This window comes from Puma concolor, chromosome A1 (genome assembly GCF_028749965.1).
Source record: "Puma concolor isolate L17-30 chromosome A1, mPumCon1.1.hap2, whole genome shotgun sequence".
NCBI classification, from domain to species: domain Eukaryota; kingdom Metazoa; phylum Chordata; class Mammalia; order Carnivora; family Felidae; genus Puma; species Puma concolor.
In genome coordinates this window covers 87598706-87614015 of record NC_141667.1, presented here as the reverse complement: position 1 = coordinate 87614015, position 15310 = coordinate 87598706, and the positions used below count along the sequence as shown (strand labels likewise).

The 15310-nt window shown below is 39.7% G+C and overlaps 1 protein-coding gene across 4 annotated transcripts in view; it reads left to right on the top strand.

Moving 5' to 3' along the window:
- Positions 1-11914: 11914 nt before the first annotated feature.
- ADGRV1 (adhesion G protein-coupled receptor V1) overlaps positions 11915-15310 on the top strand; it is a 567138-nt gene continuing 563742 nt past the window's right edge. For all 4 annotated transcript variants that reach the window (XM_086696839.1, XM_086696829.1, XM_086696845.1 and 1 more), the window contains exon 1: positions 11915-12070. In XM_086696839.1, the coding sequence (XP_086552965.1) occupies positions 12049-12070 (22 nt within the window). In that variant the 5' untranslated portion in view covers positions 11915-12048. The remainder of the gene's footprint in view (positions 12071-15310) is intronic.

Here is a 15310-nt window from a genome sequence, read left to right as displayed (position 1 = left end):
TCTGCATGGTACTCTTTCAAGCGCGGTCTTAAAAACCTTTTTACTTTCTCAGAACCCTACAAAGAAAAAAGCTCAAAAAGGAGTTTGCTTTTCTGAAAAGTGAGACAATTCCAGTATAAGTTTTCTGATATGACCTGACTTACGTGTAAGCTACAGACAGAGCGTTAAAGCTTTCTGCAGAGTGCTCTTTATTCTTTTTAGCTACTTTCTTGAGACTTAAACCACATAGCATACAATTCACTCATTTAAAATGTGCCATTCAGCTTTTTATGTATAAGAAAATAAAATTTTAAAAATTGTGGTAAAATAAGTAGAACATAAAACTTGCCATTTTAACCATTTTAAGTGTACAATTCAGTAGCCCTTATTACATTCACAGTGGTGTATAACCATCGCCATTATCTACTTCCAAAATTTTTTCATCACCTTAGGCAGAAACTACAGACAGTACTCTTATCTGTCTTTCAGTATGATTTGAAATTGCCATGGTTGCATTAAATTGTTTAAGAAAGTTTATTGGACATTTGAAAGGTAGAAAATCTGAACTTAAGTCTAAAGCTGATGGCAGAGATGTCTGCATTAAGTGGACCAAGCACCCCTACATATATAAAGTTTGCAAGGCCCTGCATGATGCCCAAACATACCATCAGTCAAACCTCTCTTCCCACTGGGCTTGATTTTCTCACCCATGTGGGAAATAGACAGTGGGAGCTTTGTTTGCAGTGGCTTTGTTTGCTTGCAGCCATTGGTAAAATAAACATTACCTCAGATTGCACAAGTCCCTGGTAGGGTTTGGGGGTCCTGGGAGAGCAGATCCTATAACCCCACACAGATGACTTCATCATGTTATCTGGTGTTGACTCAACCCATTGAGGATAATTGCATTGCAGCATCCTGTGCAGTTCCCAGTAGGACTGGTTTAGATCATGGGATGTTAAATGAAAGACTCCTCTGCTCTGGGAAGAGATCTGAAGGAGAAACACTGAAGAGAAGCTTGCCTTCTCTCATTTTAGGTTGGCCTGATTTGTCACTGAAGCTTTAATGACACTTCAGGAACTCATCGGACAGATCTATACTTATGAAAAGTTCTCACAGTTTCATCTTTGGACAGGATCAGTAAGCTCTGCACTGAATTTAGTGCAGTGATAACTGAAAATACACCCAGTGAGTGCTTGGATTGAGAAAGCAGGTTCATTTTGTGACCCAAACCACCAGAAACTAAACTTACGTAATTATCAAACTGTCTTTGAAGAAATCTCAGTATTTTCATTTATTTACAATTTTTTTCAATGTTTATTTTTGAGAGAGAGAGAGAGAGAGAGAGAGAGAGAGAGAGAGAGCACGTGGGTGGGGGGAGGGGCATAGAGAGAGGGAGACAGAATCTGAAGCAGGCTCCAGGCTCTCTGCTCTTGGTTCTAGGCTCTAGTCTCTAGTCTCTAGTCTCTAGGCTCTAGTCTCTAGGCTCTCGGCTCTGAGCTGTCAGCACAGAGCCCCACACAGGGCTTGAACTCACAAACCCTGAGATTATGACCTGAGCCGAAGAGGATGCTTAACCGAATGAGCCATCCAGGCATCCTGAAATCTTGGTATTTTTAAGTAGAAAAAGCCAATTTTAGAATTTTATATTTGATGAATGGAGAAAGTATTAGTCAATGGACATTATTAAATAGAAAGATTTAATAGATAACATGCTTATCCTGGTTTTATTAATTATGCTTCAAGGTGGGATATATATAAATGGAATTTAAAGAATCTTAAATCAAAGATTTAAAGATTTTATATCAAAAGCATTACATCTCTCCTCTCTGCCCTCCTCCCTGACACCTCTCAGGGAATTAGCTATTTGAATTTAGCATTTGGTAAGTTTACCGCAGCCCACAGAATGTTTTTGGAAACTTTAAATTCTTCTTTCACTGTACTGTCAGACATGTAAATACAAGCTTATTACAAGATAATTATGCAAGTAGTGGAAACCTTACAATCTATCCTCATGTGCAGACAGAAATCATAATCTTGGCCCAACTAGAACTCAATGTTAGGAATGAAGGATTTGTTTGCCTCGCCTGCTCCCAAACCTCAAGTAATAAATCTCAAAAGCTTTAATATTGATTCAACAAAATGAATGGCTGAGTCATTTCAGAAGGACTCTGACAAGTGGACAAATGCTGCCATGGTGACATTTTGATATGCAGTGTGGTTACGGCGCTTTGCTGGTTTCCTCCCCCTGCCATTAAAACAAAATGACCAACCATGGGAAGTACCACACACAGCGGGCCTATCCCAGAGGCAGCTAAGGAAAGAAAGATTTAATTAGCTGCTCTTAAAGGATTAAAGATTCCATATGCATTCATAGCTGACTTATGGAGAAATTCTTTTTAAAATAGGAGAAAAACTGTCTGACAAATATTTCTTGTTAAGAAATACAAACTATTACTAATCTAAAAAAGTCTTGGGTAGCATTTTTGGTGAATGTTTTATAAACAGATTTCTTGAGAAAGAAATATTTTTAACTTCGGAAGTTAAGAATTAAAATATTTCCCACTGGACATAAAATTGTACTAAATATATTCTTTGCTAAATAATGTAATAAAATATTGCATATGGCCATAATAAAAATAAGATACAATATCTGTAATAAAATACTATTATTGCATATGTTTACAATTTATAAAGAGATGGGACTATTTGTTACAAAGCAATATGTACACTTGGCTATTACTTGACCTTAATATTCATTTGATGGAGCTATTAACAATACATATGTATGGGTTTCCTTACTAGTATAAAAGAGATCTAGTTATGTTAAAGACAGATACAACCACATTATAGCATGAAGAGAAGTGGTTTAAAAATTTTAATGGGAGGGGCGCCTGGGTGGCTCAGTCGGTTAAGCACCTGAGTTCAGCTCAGGTCATGATCTCACAGTCGGTGAATTCGCCCCCCGCGTTGGGCTCCGTGCTGACAGCTCAGAGCTTGGAGCCTGCTTCAGATTCTGTGTCTCCTTCTCTCTCTGCCCCTCCCCTGCTCATGCTCTGTCTCTCTCTGTCTCAAAAATAAATAAAAACATTTTAAAAAATTAAAAAAAAATTTTAATGGGAAAAAACTTTAAAATATATAATTATAAATTTATAAATTAATTTATATATAATTACCACTGTGGTGTTGTTGTTATTGGAATGGTTAACTTGGAAGAAAAACCTTCTCAACTGTACTATAATACAGCTAAAGGGAAATAATTTTTTTTTATTTTATTTCAGTGCTTTTCAGCCAGTTATTAAAATCTTACTATGTACCAGAATTTACTATGTCATTCAATCTGTGCACAATTCTATTTAGTAGGTATCATAAGAATTTCCATTTTATAGACAAGGAAACTGAAGTATGAAAGAGTAATAAATTTATCTAAGTTTGCTCAATTTACCTACACTGTAGTATCTCTTTGGATCATCTGGGCCCAATCATAGGAAAATGCTTTCATTTCTGGTCTTCTACGGCTTTAGAAATAGAAAATGTGCTACTGATTTTACAAAATCTCAGATATGTTTTGTAAATAGACTTCTTCAGGGAAAACATTTTTAATTTAGGAAGATAAAGATTTAAAAGATTTACAATAGAACATAAAAATTATACTTAATTCATCCTTTGCTTTTTACTTATTAATTTTAGAAAAATTAAATATTGAGATTATAGAGTTTTTTTAAAGTTTTTATTTATTATTTTGAGAGAGACAGAGACAGTGCAAGGGGGAAGGGAATCCCAAGCAGACTCCACACTGTCAGTTCAGGGTCCAATGTGGGGCTTGAACTCATGAAACCATGAGATCATGACCTGAGCAGAAACCAAGAGTCAGTTGCTTAACTGACTGAGCCATTCAGGCACCCCGAGATTTTAGAGATTTCTAAAAGGGAGACATAACTAAGTACAAAAAATTAACATTTTTATTTAAAATATTAATTTCAGGGGCGCCTGGGTGGCTCAGTTGGTTAAGCGTCCAACTTCAGCTTAGGTCATGATCTCGAGGTTCTCGAGTTCGAGCCCCATGTCGGGCTCTGTGCTGACAGCTCAGAGCCTGGAGCCTGCTTCGGATCCTGGGTCTCACTCTCTCTCTGCCCCTCTCCCACTCATGCTTTGTCTCTGTCTCTCAAAAATAAAAAATAAAAATGTTAAAAAAATAAAATATTAATTTCACACACGAGTAACAAATGATACAAAGGTTTTCATGTTGTTATTGGGTTTTGTTTTGTTGTCATCATATATCTGGTTTAAAATCCTAAAATGTCACCTCAACTTCTCTTGTCTGTGAGAGTCTGGCTTGACCCCTACCTTGTCAAAACCACAGTCTTAAGTTAAGGAGGAAGTACTCTTTTTACACTTCGTGTATGTAAGGACCGAGAAGCCTCTGACACAGAAGTTAGAGATTTCAAAACGGTCATGACACATTATAACAAATTGTTCACCTATAGATAACTCATAAGTAGTCTAGAAAAGGTCCAGGAAAATCAAAGGCTTTGGCAAGACAGTAAAATACGGAGACCAGGACTCCAGTGAGCTGTTCAGCCTGTTCCAGTTGGCTTATTGTACAGTTTTTTGGACCCCAGTGGTCAGCGGCCACAACTTGCCAAACCAGAATCAACCAGGGCTTGACACGCTCCTCTTTCCTTCTGAGGATGTGAAATCACTTCCTGCTGGAGCTGTGTGCCAGTCCTTTCTGTGTGTGAGCCCATTCTCCTTTGTCCTGGCTCCTCCCTCAAACAACTGTAAATATGTCCGTTTTCCTGGGGCTTTAGTATCAGTTTTCAAACTGCAGAAGTTGGATACTGGATACTGCAGAAGAAGTCTTGCATGGATAGGAAGATGTGAAAAATGCCTCTCAGGTCAGGAGCCATGGGATTAAAACCTTCCAGTTCTTCTAGGCTTCCAATGTTAAGCTCTTTTCTGATATAAAATTTTTGTCATCTAGAAGCACTTCTCACTTTTCCAAGCCTCCCCCAGCTTTTCATCCCCATCATAAAGTCTGTTTTTTTCATGGGGTCCTCATTGGTGGGAACAACTCCAGAGGCGTTCCACGAGTTGCACAACTCCTGCAGCCCTGGAAAGAATGGCTCCAACCTGTAAGGATCCCAAACCCGAAAGAAACAAGTCTCTTTCCACTAACTGCCCAAAAACTGCATTTTTCTGACTTTGATTTTAGACCCATAGCCAGGCTTTCATCCTTCTTGGAACAAAAGTGTGTTTTGAAGATTATCAATGGAAATCATATAGAAAAAAAAAGTTCTGTGATCAAATAAAACAGTGAGTTAGACAAATTTAAACTGGTTTATTTATGATAATACTCAGGTCTTTTACTATTTTATCAGGCTTAGTGATTTTCCAAGGAAACATCCCACATTTATGGTTTAATTGCTAAGAGTTTTGCCCTTTGCAAAGCTTGGCAAAATGAAACCCACAGTACATACTTTCAAAATGCCTATCTAACTAGTTGACTGGGGGGTTTAATTCAGTGTGGTTCAAACATGAGCTTAAAACATGGACATGAAAATATTATTGTCTCCAGTCTTTTCCCCATCTGTTCCAAGTCAAGTAAGTAATTCTTTTCCACCGTCTTGGGGGTGATTCCACAACTTCAATGTATGGCAATCTCAAATCATATCAAAGCTTTCTCCTGCTCATTACCTGAAAAGGGGTGGAGGCATGGTTAGTTGTTGACGTGTGCAGCGTGCACATGCGTGTTTGTGTGTGTGTGTGTGGGGGGGGGTGATTCTAATTTTAGAATACCTCTCTTACCTCCTCCATTTCAAGGTTTAACTCTTCTGGGTCTCACTGGTTGTTTAGTGGTTAGGAATTGGCCATCTTTCAGGGCTTAACTCTTCTAATACTGAGAGTTGAGAGGGAGAATAGAAGGACAATTATCTCTTTGACTGCTTATGGGCACAGTGCCCTTTTTTATGGTTGTAACTGATCTCTGGATAATGCAGATGAGCTATCCCCTGTGTGCCTGGCATGCTAACTTTCTCAAAGGCACATGAGTAAGTTCTGTGCATTCTGTGAGCCCTCCCCTTTGCATGATTCCTTGAAGTGGGTTCTTCCTTAACCACCTTTTTCAGCTACTACCTGGAAGTACACTACTTCTTGCTTCTGGAATCGTCTCACTGCATCGGCTATTCTCTAAGGTCAAGCATTAGCAATATTATGCTAGACTGCAGCTTTTATGGTATCACAATCTGTAGGAGATCTATACATTCTCATACAAAGGTGAGAGTGAGTCTGCTAACCTGCACTCTTTCTCTCTTGCCTAGCCTCTTTCTTTCCTAGTTCTCCTTCCTCTTAGTGGTAGGGTCAGGGCAGACCAAGGAACCTATTGACCTGAACCAGTAGTCAACAGCAGGATAAGTTACCAGGCCTCCCTCTCCAGAGAGGAGCAGAGAGAAAAGCCAGACCCTCCCTTGTCTCATGGCTGATTTTTCTTTCCCTCTGGGGTGAGGATGGAGGTAGGTGATTGTGCTATATTGTAATTTTACCTCTCAAAAAGCCCTGGTGGCAGAATCTGGTGTCGGTGTTTAGCAGCTTTCTGTAGAAGTCAGGTACTGGGGCTCCTGGGTGGCTCAGTCAGTTGTGTCTGACTCTTGGTTTCAGCTCAGGTCATGATCTTGAAGTTTGTGAGACTGAGCCCCATGTTGGGCTCTGGGCTGACAGCACAGAACCTGCTTAGGATTCTCTCTCCCTCTCTCTCTGTCTCTCTCTCTGCTCCTCCCCTGCTCATGTTCACTCTCTCTCTCTCTCTCTCTCTCTCTCTCTCTCTCTCTGTCTCTGTCTCAAAATAAATAAATAAACTAAAAAAAAAAAAAAAAGTCAGGTACTTATCTCTTTGGTCCTGGCTTGCACTAACTCACTAACTCACCAGTTCTAGGAGAGATGGCCCAATCAGTACGTTGATTTATAAAATTGTAAGATGTTCACAGCAAGTAAGCCAGAAGCCCCAGTTAGTACATATGTTGATAATAGTTGTTAGCTGCTTCTTTTTGTTTCTTTTTTTCTTTTCTTTCCTTTTTTGTTGTTGTTTTCAAAGACGGTGAGAATGAGAAACTCTAGGCAAGACTGTTAAGGGTAAGGATTTTGGATTAGAGCATGCAAGAGCTTTAGCCAGAAACTTAATATACAGATGTTGTGAATTTCAGATTAAAATATTGATCATAAGCTAGGCAGAGAAAAAAAGAAACAGCACATTATAAAAATGAGGACTTAGGACATGGAACATTCCAGATTTCTTGCAAAGAATCAGGGCTATAATACATACAACATGTCCTTGTGGAATAGGACAGTAAATTCAGCTAAGAAAGTTTCTGCATTTTGTCTATGTTCATATTCTGTGTGGCTAATAATGCTTCTGGTTAAATAGGCATTTATTTCAAATATGCACTGTAACGAGTAGGGTTATGGCAGAATCTGAAAAAGAGGAAAAACAAGGTCTGTCAGCTCAGAGGCTGTGCGCCTTTATGTATTAGCAAGCAAGAGATCAGTTAAATGAAAATCAGTTTGTAGTAGTGTTCAAATAGGTAGTAACACTAAAGGGTAGCCCTGTGTGAGACACTGTTCACAAGGAATCACTCAGACTTTCTGAGGCTTTTTATTTCCAAAAGGCTCAAGAATGTTTGTTTTTTTTTTCTGACCTAGAAATAGAATAACAGCTTCAAGTATGCTCAGTTATTAAATGGATTCTCGAATACCCTCGTGGCAGGAATTATTCTCTTTGGCTCATTGTTTTAAATTTTCTTTAAAAGCTTATTTATTTATCTTGAGAGAGAGGAAGAGTGTGAGTCACGGAGATGAGAGGAGAGGAGAGAGAGAGAGAGAGAGAGACAGAAAATCCCAAGCAGGCCCTGTGCTGTCATCACTGTCACTCACAAATTTTAATTCTGGGTCTGGCAGTGGGGCCTCCTCCTCGCTTACCTGTCTAGTCACATCATTCATCCAACAAATGTTTAATGAGCTACTACTATGTACCCAGGATATTTGAGAACTTGGATTTAAGCTCTGTTTTTCCATTATGAAGTGCTAAGATAATAAACACTACCTGTTATTGAGAACTGTGCTACATGTTGGTGTGCAAGGGAGGAGAGATGGGGCACTAGTAGCCTAGGCAGGTCTGATGGGACTGTGGAGAGAAAAAGGGGCCCAAGTCTGGCAAACTCTTGACAAGTCTTAATTTGTTCCCTGTCTGAGATCTGGAGCCCAAACAGAAGAAGCCTCTGGCAGACAGATTTGGGCACTCTTGAGATAACATTTTACGTCTACTTCTTTGGAATTTAGCAAACTGGAGACTGCCTAAACTTGGTTTTGTTCCTTTGATAAAATTCCCTTATGTGTGCCTAAACTTAGATATCTGAACTCAGAATGTCAAATATGAGAAATAGCTTTTTCAAGGAACTGCAAAGATCTTTGGAGATTTGTAAGGCTTACTGAGTATGCAGGGCTAACTAACTTGAAGAAGGAAGAACTGTGTGACATCAGTTCTTTCCTTATAGAGTTTAAGGAAACTAATTACTTTTTACTCCGTGAAATTTAGTTACTGAAAATTGATTTGATGGAGATTACTACAGGGAAAAATACACTCCATCAGTTCTGCATTGAAGCAGAATTAGGAATTAGGCCACCTTTGTCTTCAGAACTTTCAACTTTCAACACCTCAGCAGCACCTGCCACCTCCCATGTCCACATGCCCAGGAATCTACTTCCTTTCTGTTTTCCTTAACAAAGTATGACTTGAAGCACAAAATCTCTCAATGCTGTAAATGATGGAAGACGTTTCCATCTGATTCAGTTGTATCTGTATTTTAATATAGGATTAGTCTTTTTTTTTTTTTACATTAAATTGTGAAGTACAGGGACATAGGCTTTGGCAATATTTTTTTTTTTAATTTTTTAGTGTTTATTTTTTGAGGGAGAGAGAGAGAGAGAGCGTGAGCATGAGCATGGGAGGGGCAGAGAGAGATGGAGACACAGAATCCAAAACGGGCTCCAGGCCCTGAACTGTCAGCACAGAGCCCAACACGGAGCTCGAACCCACAAACTGCGAGATCATGATCTGAGCCAGTCAGACGCTTAACCAACCACCCAGGCACCCCAGGCTTTGGCAATCATTTTTATATGACAGCCTTCCAGGTTCTTCGCCGAACCCTATTCTATTGTATAGTCCTGCCTGCCCTCCCTTCTTCTCTTCCAGATGTATTGAATTTCTACTACTATGTTCTAGAGCCTATTCTAGCTACTAGGTATAGAGTAGTGAATGAGAGAGACATAGAACCCCTCATGGAGCTTTTGTTCTTGTGGGTGGACAAAAACACCTAAATAAGCAAATAAGCTATTTTTTAGGGTAAATAATATAAAGAAAATAAAACAAGGTAATGGGTAAGAGTGCCTGTGGAAGTTGTCAGGGCAGATGCCTCTGAGGAAGGGATAGTCGAGCTACCCCTCAAATGAAGGATATGATAGAGATGGCAGCGATGTGAAGATCTCCGTCAACGTGTACCAGGCAGAGGGGAAAGTTGTGCCTAAGTTCTGAAGCAGGAATGATTTTGATGTGTTGGAGCCACAGAAAGAAGGTCAGTATTATAGGAGTACAGCCAAAAGAGGGAGAATGGTATAAGATGAGGCTAGAGAGGAAAGTGGGGGCAGAATCATATGGGCCTTTTAGTCCCTGTGAGGAGTTTGGATTGAAGTATGTTGAGCATCCATTGAAAACTTTCAGCATTTGGTAGCATCTACACCACCTTGTCACATACTGGTGCTAAAAAAAACCACTTCTTCTGTTTCCTGGAGTTTTATTTTTCAAGGCGAAGATCATCAGCTCTCTGGAGAAACTTTCACCATTCTGTATAATCTCTTCCTCTTGGAACATCTCTAGCACTTTCTGGGATGCTCATTTTTTGCCTGGCATCTTCTCCTATTTGGGTTCATTAAACTTTCACCCTAGAGAGTGCAAGTTCAGTGAACTTAGGGTTGTGTTTTAGGGATCATTGTTTTTCCCACAGTGTCTTCCAGTGTCTTCTGCTTCCTAAACACTCAGTAATAATTGTTAATGAATTACTTAGTTCCCTGAGGTAGCTTTGAGAAAGAGAGTGGGTGTAAGTTTTCATTTCAATCCATCACAGTGCCTAAGGTGGTATCCTATGCAGAGTGAAAATGCATGTTGAATAAGTCCAGTTGTGGAGAATGTGTTTAATCATGGGACTGGGTGAAACAATGATTAAGCCAGAGTAGTTTGATAGACACTGACTTTATCAGGGTCTTAATAAACTAAAGTAACATTTAGTCACAAATAAAGCTTTTAAGCACATGACTAAAATGATAAAACTGTGGGTTGAATACAGAATATTGAATAATCTACAAGCTGTAAATTCATGGGGCATATTAATAGTGAACACATGTTTAAAACAATGTTAAGAGAACATTTTTCTAATATTACATTTTTCTGTTTCACATTATCACTGCATGGATAATTGATTCACTGTTTTGACTCTAAATTGTCTCCATGTTTCAGTTTCCTTACCGTAGGTTATAGTAAGAAGATCAGTGTCGACTCTTTCACTATACCCCATGGATTTACAGTTTCTAGACCCAGATCCACCTTTGTAGTTGAGCATCATAGGAAAGCTATTCAATCACCTTGATCATTTAGGTCGCTCTTCTCACTACCTGTTCTTACGCTTTCAAGTGCAGTATTTGCGTTCCTACACAGTTTCTGTGTCAGAACCCTTTTGCCTGAATAATCTTTGCTTTAGTGCCCAGCTGTTTGTTGACTGTTGCAGCTGTGAGATGAGATGTTCAGCAACAACCCATAACAATTCTAAATCAGTACTGCTGGATAGCAGTTTGCAACTCAAAGTAACTATTCCTATTGAGATTCGTTACAAAGGGTACCCATATGCCCTGTTTTTGGAATTAGGAGATGTAAAACCTAGTTCTCTTTCCGCCTTTAAGCTATTCAGTCAGCGTGTATTTTAATTTCTTTCGTCCATAAAATCAGCGGCGAGGTGGTGTTGGACTGCTAATTGCTAATATAATCTTTAACCTCCTCCCTGATTTGAAACTTCTAAGAATGCTGCACGTACTTTAAAAATCTCTGGTGCAGATGGGCGTTTGCACGTGCTGATGATATGGTCTGACCTTGGGAGCTTTACTTTTAAACCCTGGGAGTAATTGCCAACCTCTGTTGGGGTTTACCACGCGTGAGATGTAGCGTTGCAATTCACACACGATCTCATTCATCGAATCCCTCTAACAACTGTATGAGGTAGGAATTAACCCTCGTTTATAAATGAGGCAAATAATTTACCTAGATGTTGACCTTAGTCTCTGTTTATAAGTACATGTAAGTGTAGAGTGCTTAATTTTAATGTTTCATCGATTAATGCTCAAATTCTCATTTGAACATCTCAGGGGGTACTTCAAAGTTTAAATAAATATCGTCAGGAAAGGAACAGGAATCAGTAGTAAATGCGTTTTCTCCCCGGAAAGAAAACCGGGAATGGCTTACAGTGGAGTACCCAGGGCGGAGTGCCCGCCAGTCTGGGGGTGGAGGGAGTCCTTGTGCCTAAGGGGACAAACTAGAAAGTTTAGTCTAGGGGTGCAACTAGAAGGCACGAACCGTACACTCCGCTGTGCTGCACCAGCCGACTCCTGGGTTCCGGCGCGCAGGCAGGTCAGTTTAGGCGCCTCACTGCCGGAACAGACCATTAGGGATGGCCAAGGCAGGGTGTTCTCGACGCCGGAGCCCGGACCTGACTGCCCGCTGAGCAGATGAGGGCGCGCTGCCTTGGGCAGCCACCCCCGCTCCGCTGGTCAGGTGAGCGCAGCCCGGGGAGCCGCGAGTCCTATTGGAGCAGACCGAGGATGGAGGGGGAGGAGAAAGGGGGGGAAGAGAATGGAGCCACCGTCCTGACCCCACAGCGGGAGTGAGAACTAGCAGCCCCGGCGAAGCCTGGGGACGCGAGCAAGAGGCAGAACGACGGTGTGCGAAAGGGACCGGCGGCGACCGCAGGGCGCGCGCGGATGTCGGTGTCCCCAGGGCTAGGTAGGCTGTGGTTGGGGGATGGTGCTGCGAACATCCCACTGCTGGAAGGGAACGCCGCGGCACGCGCGACACGCTGGGTCGCTGCTCCCGCACCTGTTGCCGGAGGTGGAGGCGTGGGCGCGAGAGGCAGGGCGCGCACCCGGCGCCGCGCGCTGAGGCTAATCCCGCAGAGCCTCGGCGTCCGCTCTGCCCGGGCTGCGGCGGTGCAGGGAACCTGGCGTCCCTACCAGCCGCCCCTTCCCAAACTGTTTGATCTCAAAGAAGGTGAGATGTGGATGGGCAGATGGAAAAGTTTCTCTCTTTCTGCCTGTTTGAAACCCGAACCCCTCGCTTTAATTTTAAAAAAACCGCTTTGAAAGTAACAGACCGAGAACGGCGTGCCGTGATAATTAATAATCAATGGCAGTAATTAATGATGGGAACGTTGGAATAAACCTAAGGGGTCTTATGTTAAAAAATAACCACTAGGTCCCAGAACTTTCAGTGAGATATGTTGATTTCAGGGAGTTTGGAATTATCCTGGAGCCGTAGGATAATATATTTTTTAAAAAGCTTAGACTTTTTTAATGTCTTCAACTACTTTAAAATTGATTTTTTTTCTTAAAATTAAAACTAAAAAATTTTGCTAGTGTTCATGAGGGGCAAAAACTCATTTTAAGGTGCAATATTAACTTACTCGTTGTAACTCTTATTTTAAACCAGCTTTTAACATTTCATGAAATCCACAACCTTGGGAAATGTGTGTAATGTGTTTACATGTAGGCTGCAGAGTCTTTTAGAAATTACTCATATCACATCTTAAGAGGGCATAATTACCAACCATTAGGATAAAGCTCAAAAAAATATACCTTAGCATTATTTGAAAATTCCTTCTGAAGTTATTACCTTAAATTACTAAAGTGCTTTTTCCTCCCCTTTGTGTGTCATTTATCAAAACAGCTAGATAGAACCAAAAAAAAAAAAAAAAAGTCACTAAAAAAAGATATTCTAGTCAAGATACACATGAACACCAACAGTTAATTTTTTGGTGAGTTACTACAGGGAGTGCCAAATACACTCTGAACTGTGATATAATACAATCTTTTAAATATATGCAATTAGATAGGAGTCTTGGCTTGCCTTTAATTTACAGTGACTTTAGACATTCATCCATCCTTCTGGGCCTGATTTTTCTTTATTTACAAAATAAATGATTTAGACCTGGTGATTGAAAAGAGTTATTTCAGGCTGAACTGATGGGTCTCAAAATTATAAGTTTTTTTTTCAACATTATAACTTTTAAAAAAAGTAGCCAACATGCATATGCTAAAAATAAACGTTATTTTCATGATGAATCATGATGGCAGCCACCCCATACTGAATGTAATGTAATGTAATGAATTCTGAGAAGCCCTTTATATAGATGATTTAACACTCAGGACAACACCATAAATTAAATAGTATCATCCCAGTGTACAGATAATGATACTAAGCCATGGAAAGTTTAAACTTCTTGCCAAATTTCCCCAGTTAGAGCTGGATGAAGGATCTTTCCTGAATGCTGTAAGCATCTCTGCTATACTGCATGTGATGATTAAAAGCTGAAACCACCTATAAACATCAGCTCAGAAATAATCTTTGACTAAAATGTAAGTCCATAATGTGGTGAAGGTAAATTATGGAACAACACTGAATCTTGATATCTACAGAAATGGAAATAATGCATCAGTCAACATTTATTGTGTTTTAATAAGAGCAATTATAGTTTTGTATATATATCAAATATTGAATGCCAATTGCACTTATCATCAGAAAATGATAACATGAGTTGTATTTGGAACTCAAATGCTTTCATGGTAATGAAAATAATGATTAGAAATAATATGGTAAGGTAAGTGTTAAAGTATTAAAGAGATCTTTCTACTTGCAGGTGCCCTTGGCCATGTTACACCCAGAGAAAAAGAGTATATACAGCTGAATGAGCTGTGGCTAAACTCTTGTGTTCATGTACCCACAATGAATGATAATAGCATGCTATATTTATTGAAAGTGCATTCCATGACAGGAATTCTAGGCCTTTAAAAAGAGAAGCTTTGTTATTTAATCATCAAATATTATTATCCTGATTTGCAGATGAAAGAACTGAGGCAGAAAGATCTGTGACCTGGGAGGACCCGCAAAGAAAATACATTGTCCTTAGATTAGGTGTATGGTCCTTTAATGGTAAGGTAGTCATGGGCTGTGAATACACCATTGCAATCCTTAAGCACTGGGAGGAAATTTGGAGCCAAACTGGATCAACCCCTTTATTTTATGTTTGGGGAAATTGAAACGTAGAAAAGTTGAGAGACTTAAAGTCACATCTTCTCTTTTCCCATTTATGACCTTAGACACCTGGATATTCCCATAAACTGATAAGTGAGAAGCATGATAAATAAGTACATAACTTAGTCATTATGTGTTTGATTTATTGACAGGAAACCAAATACTGCCTAATGCTTTGTGTGTGTGTGTGTGTATCTGTTCCACTGGTTTAATATTTCTGTCCTACTGAAAATTTCAAGTTTTCCCAATTAGGGTAGTAAATCTTTGAGGCCAGTGACCATATTATATATTTTTCTAGTATCTCTTAGAGTTTAGCCAAGTGGTTAATATGTTGAATTTCTTATAGGCTTTGTTACCTATTTACCTGTGATAGCTCATTGTCTTATACACCGCGTCCAGAAATCTGTGCAGTACAAGCAGTGTGCTGTTATTACTTTTACTTCACATAGAGGGCAACCAGATAATTTACAGATGCTTTTAAAGCATATTGAGCTCCTTAGATGATAATTGCTTAATTTGATCATAAAATGTGGTGTGTTACCACAGAGAGGTTTGGATGGGCATTTCCTTGATTTTGTGGGAAAAGTCAAACAGCTTAGTATTACATGCAGTTGAGTGTATCTCTCTCTCTCTGTCTCTTTGACTTGGAAATAATGTCTTTTTTCTGATTGTAAAGATAATAGAGAATCATGTAGGAGATTCAAACAGTACAGAAAAAAGAAAAATCACCCAGAACTCCACCGTCCGAGGATTTTGGTGAACATGCAGCCAGAAAGCTGTTTTTTTCCTCCATAACTCCTGTTGAATTATTTATTGGAACTGTTTACGATTTAAAGCTCTACTTAGGCCTAGTACTCTACCACCCCCGGGCAGCTCAGACTTTAAGTAAAGATACTTATTGAGAAGTGATAAAAAGACTGTCTCATTCAGAATGAA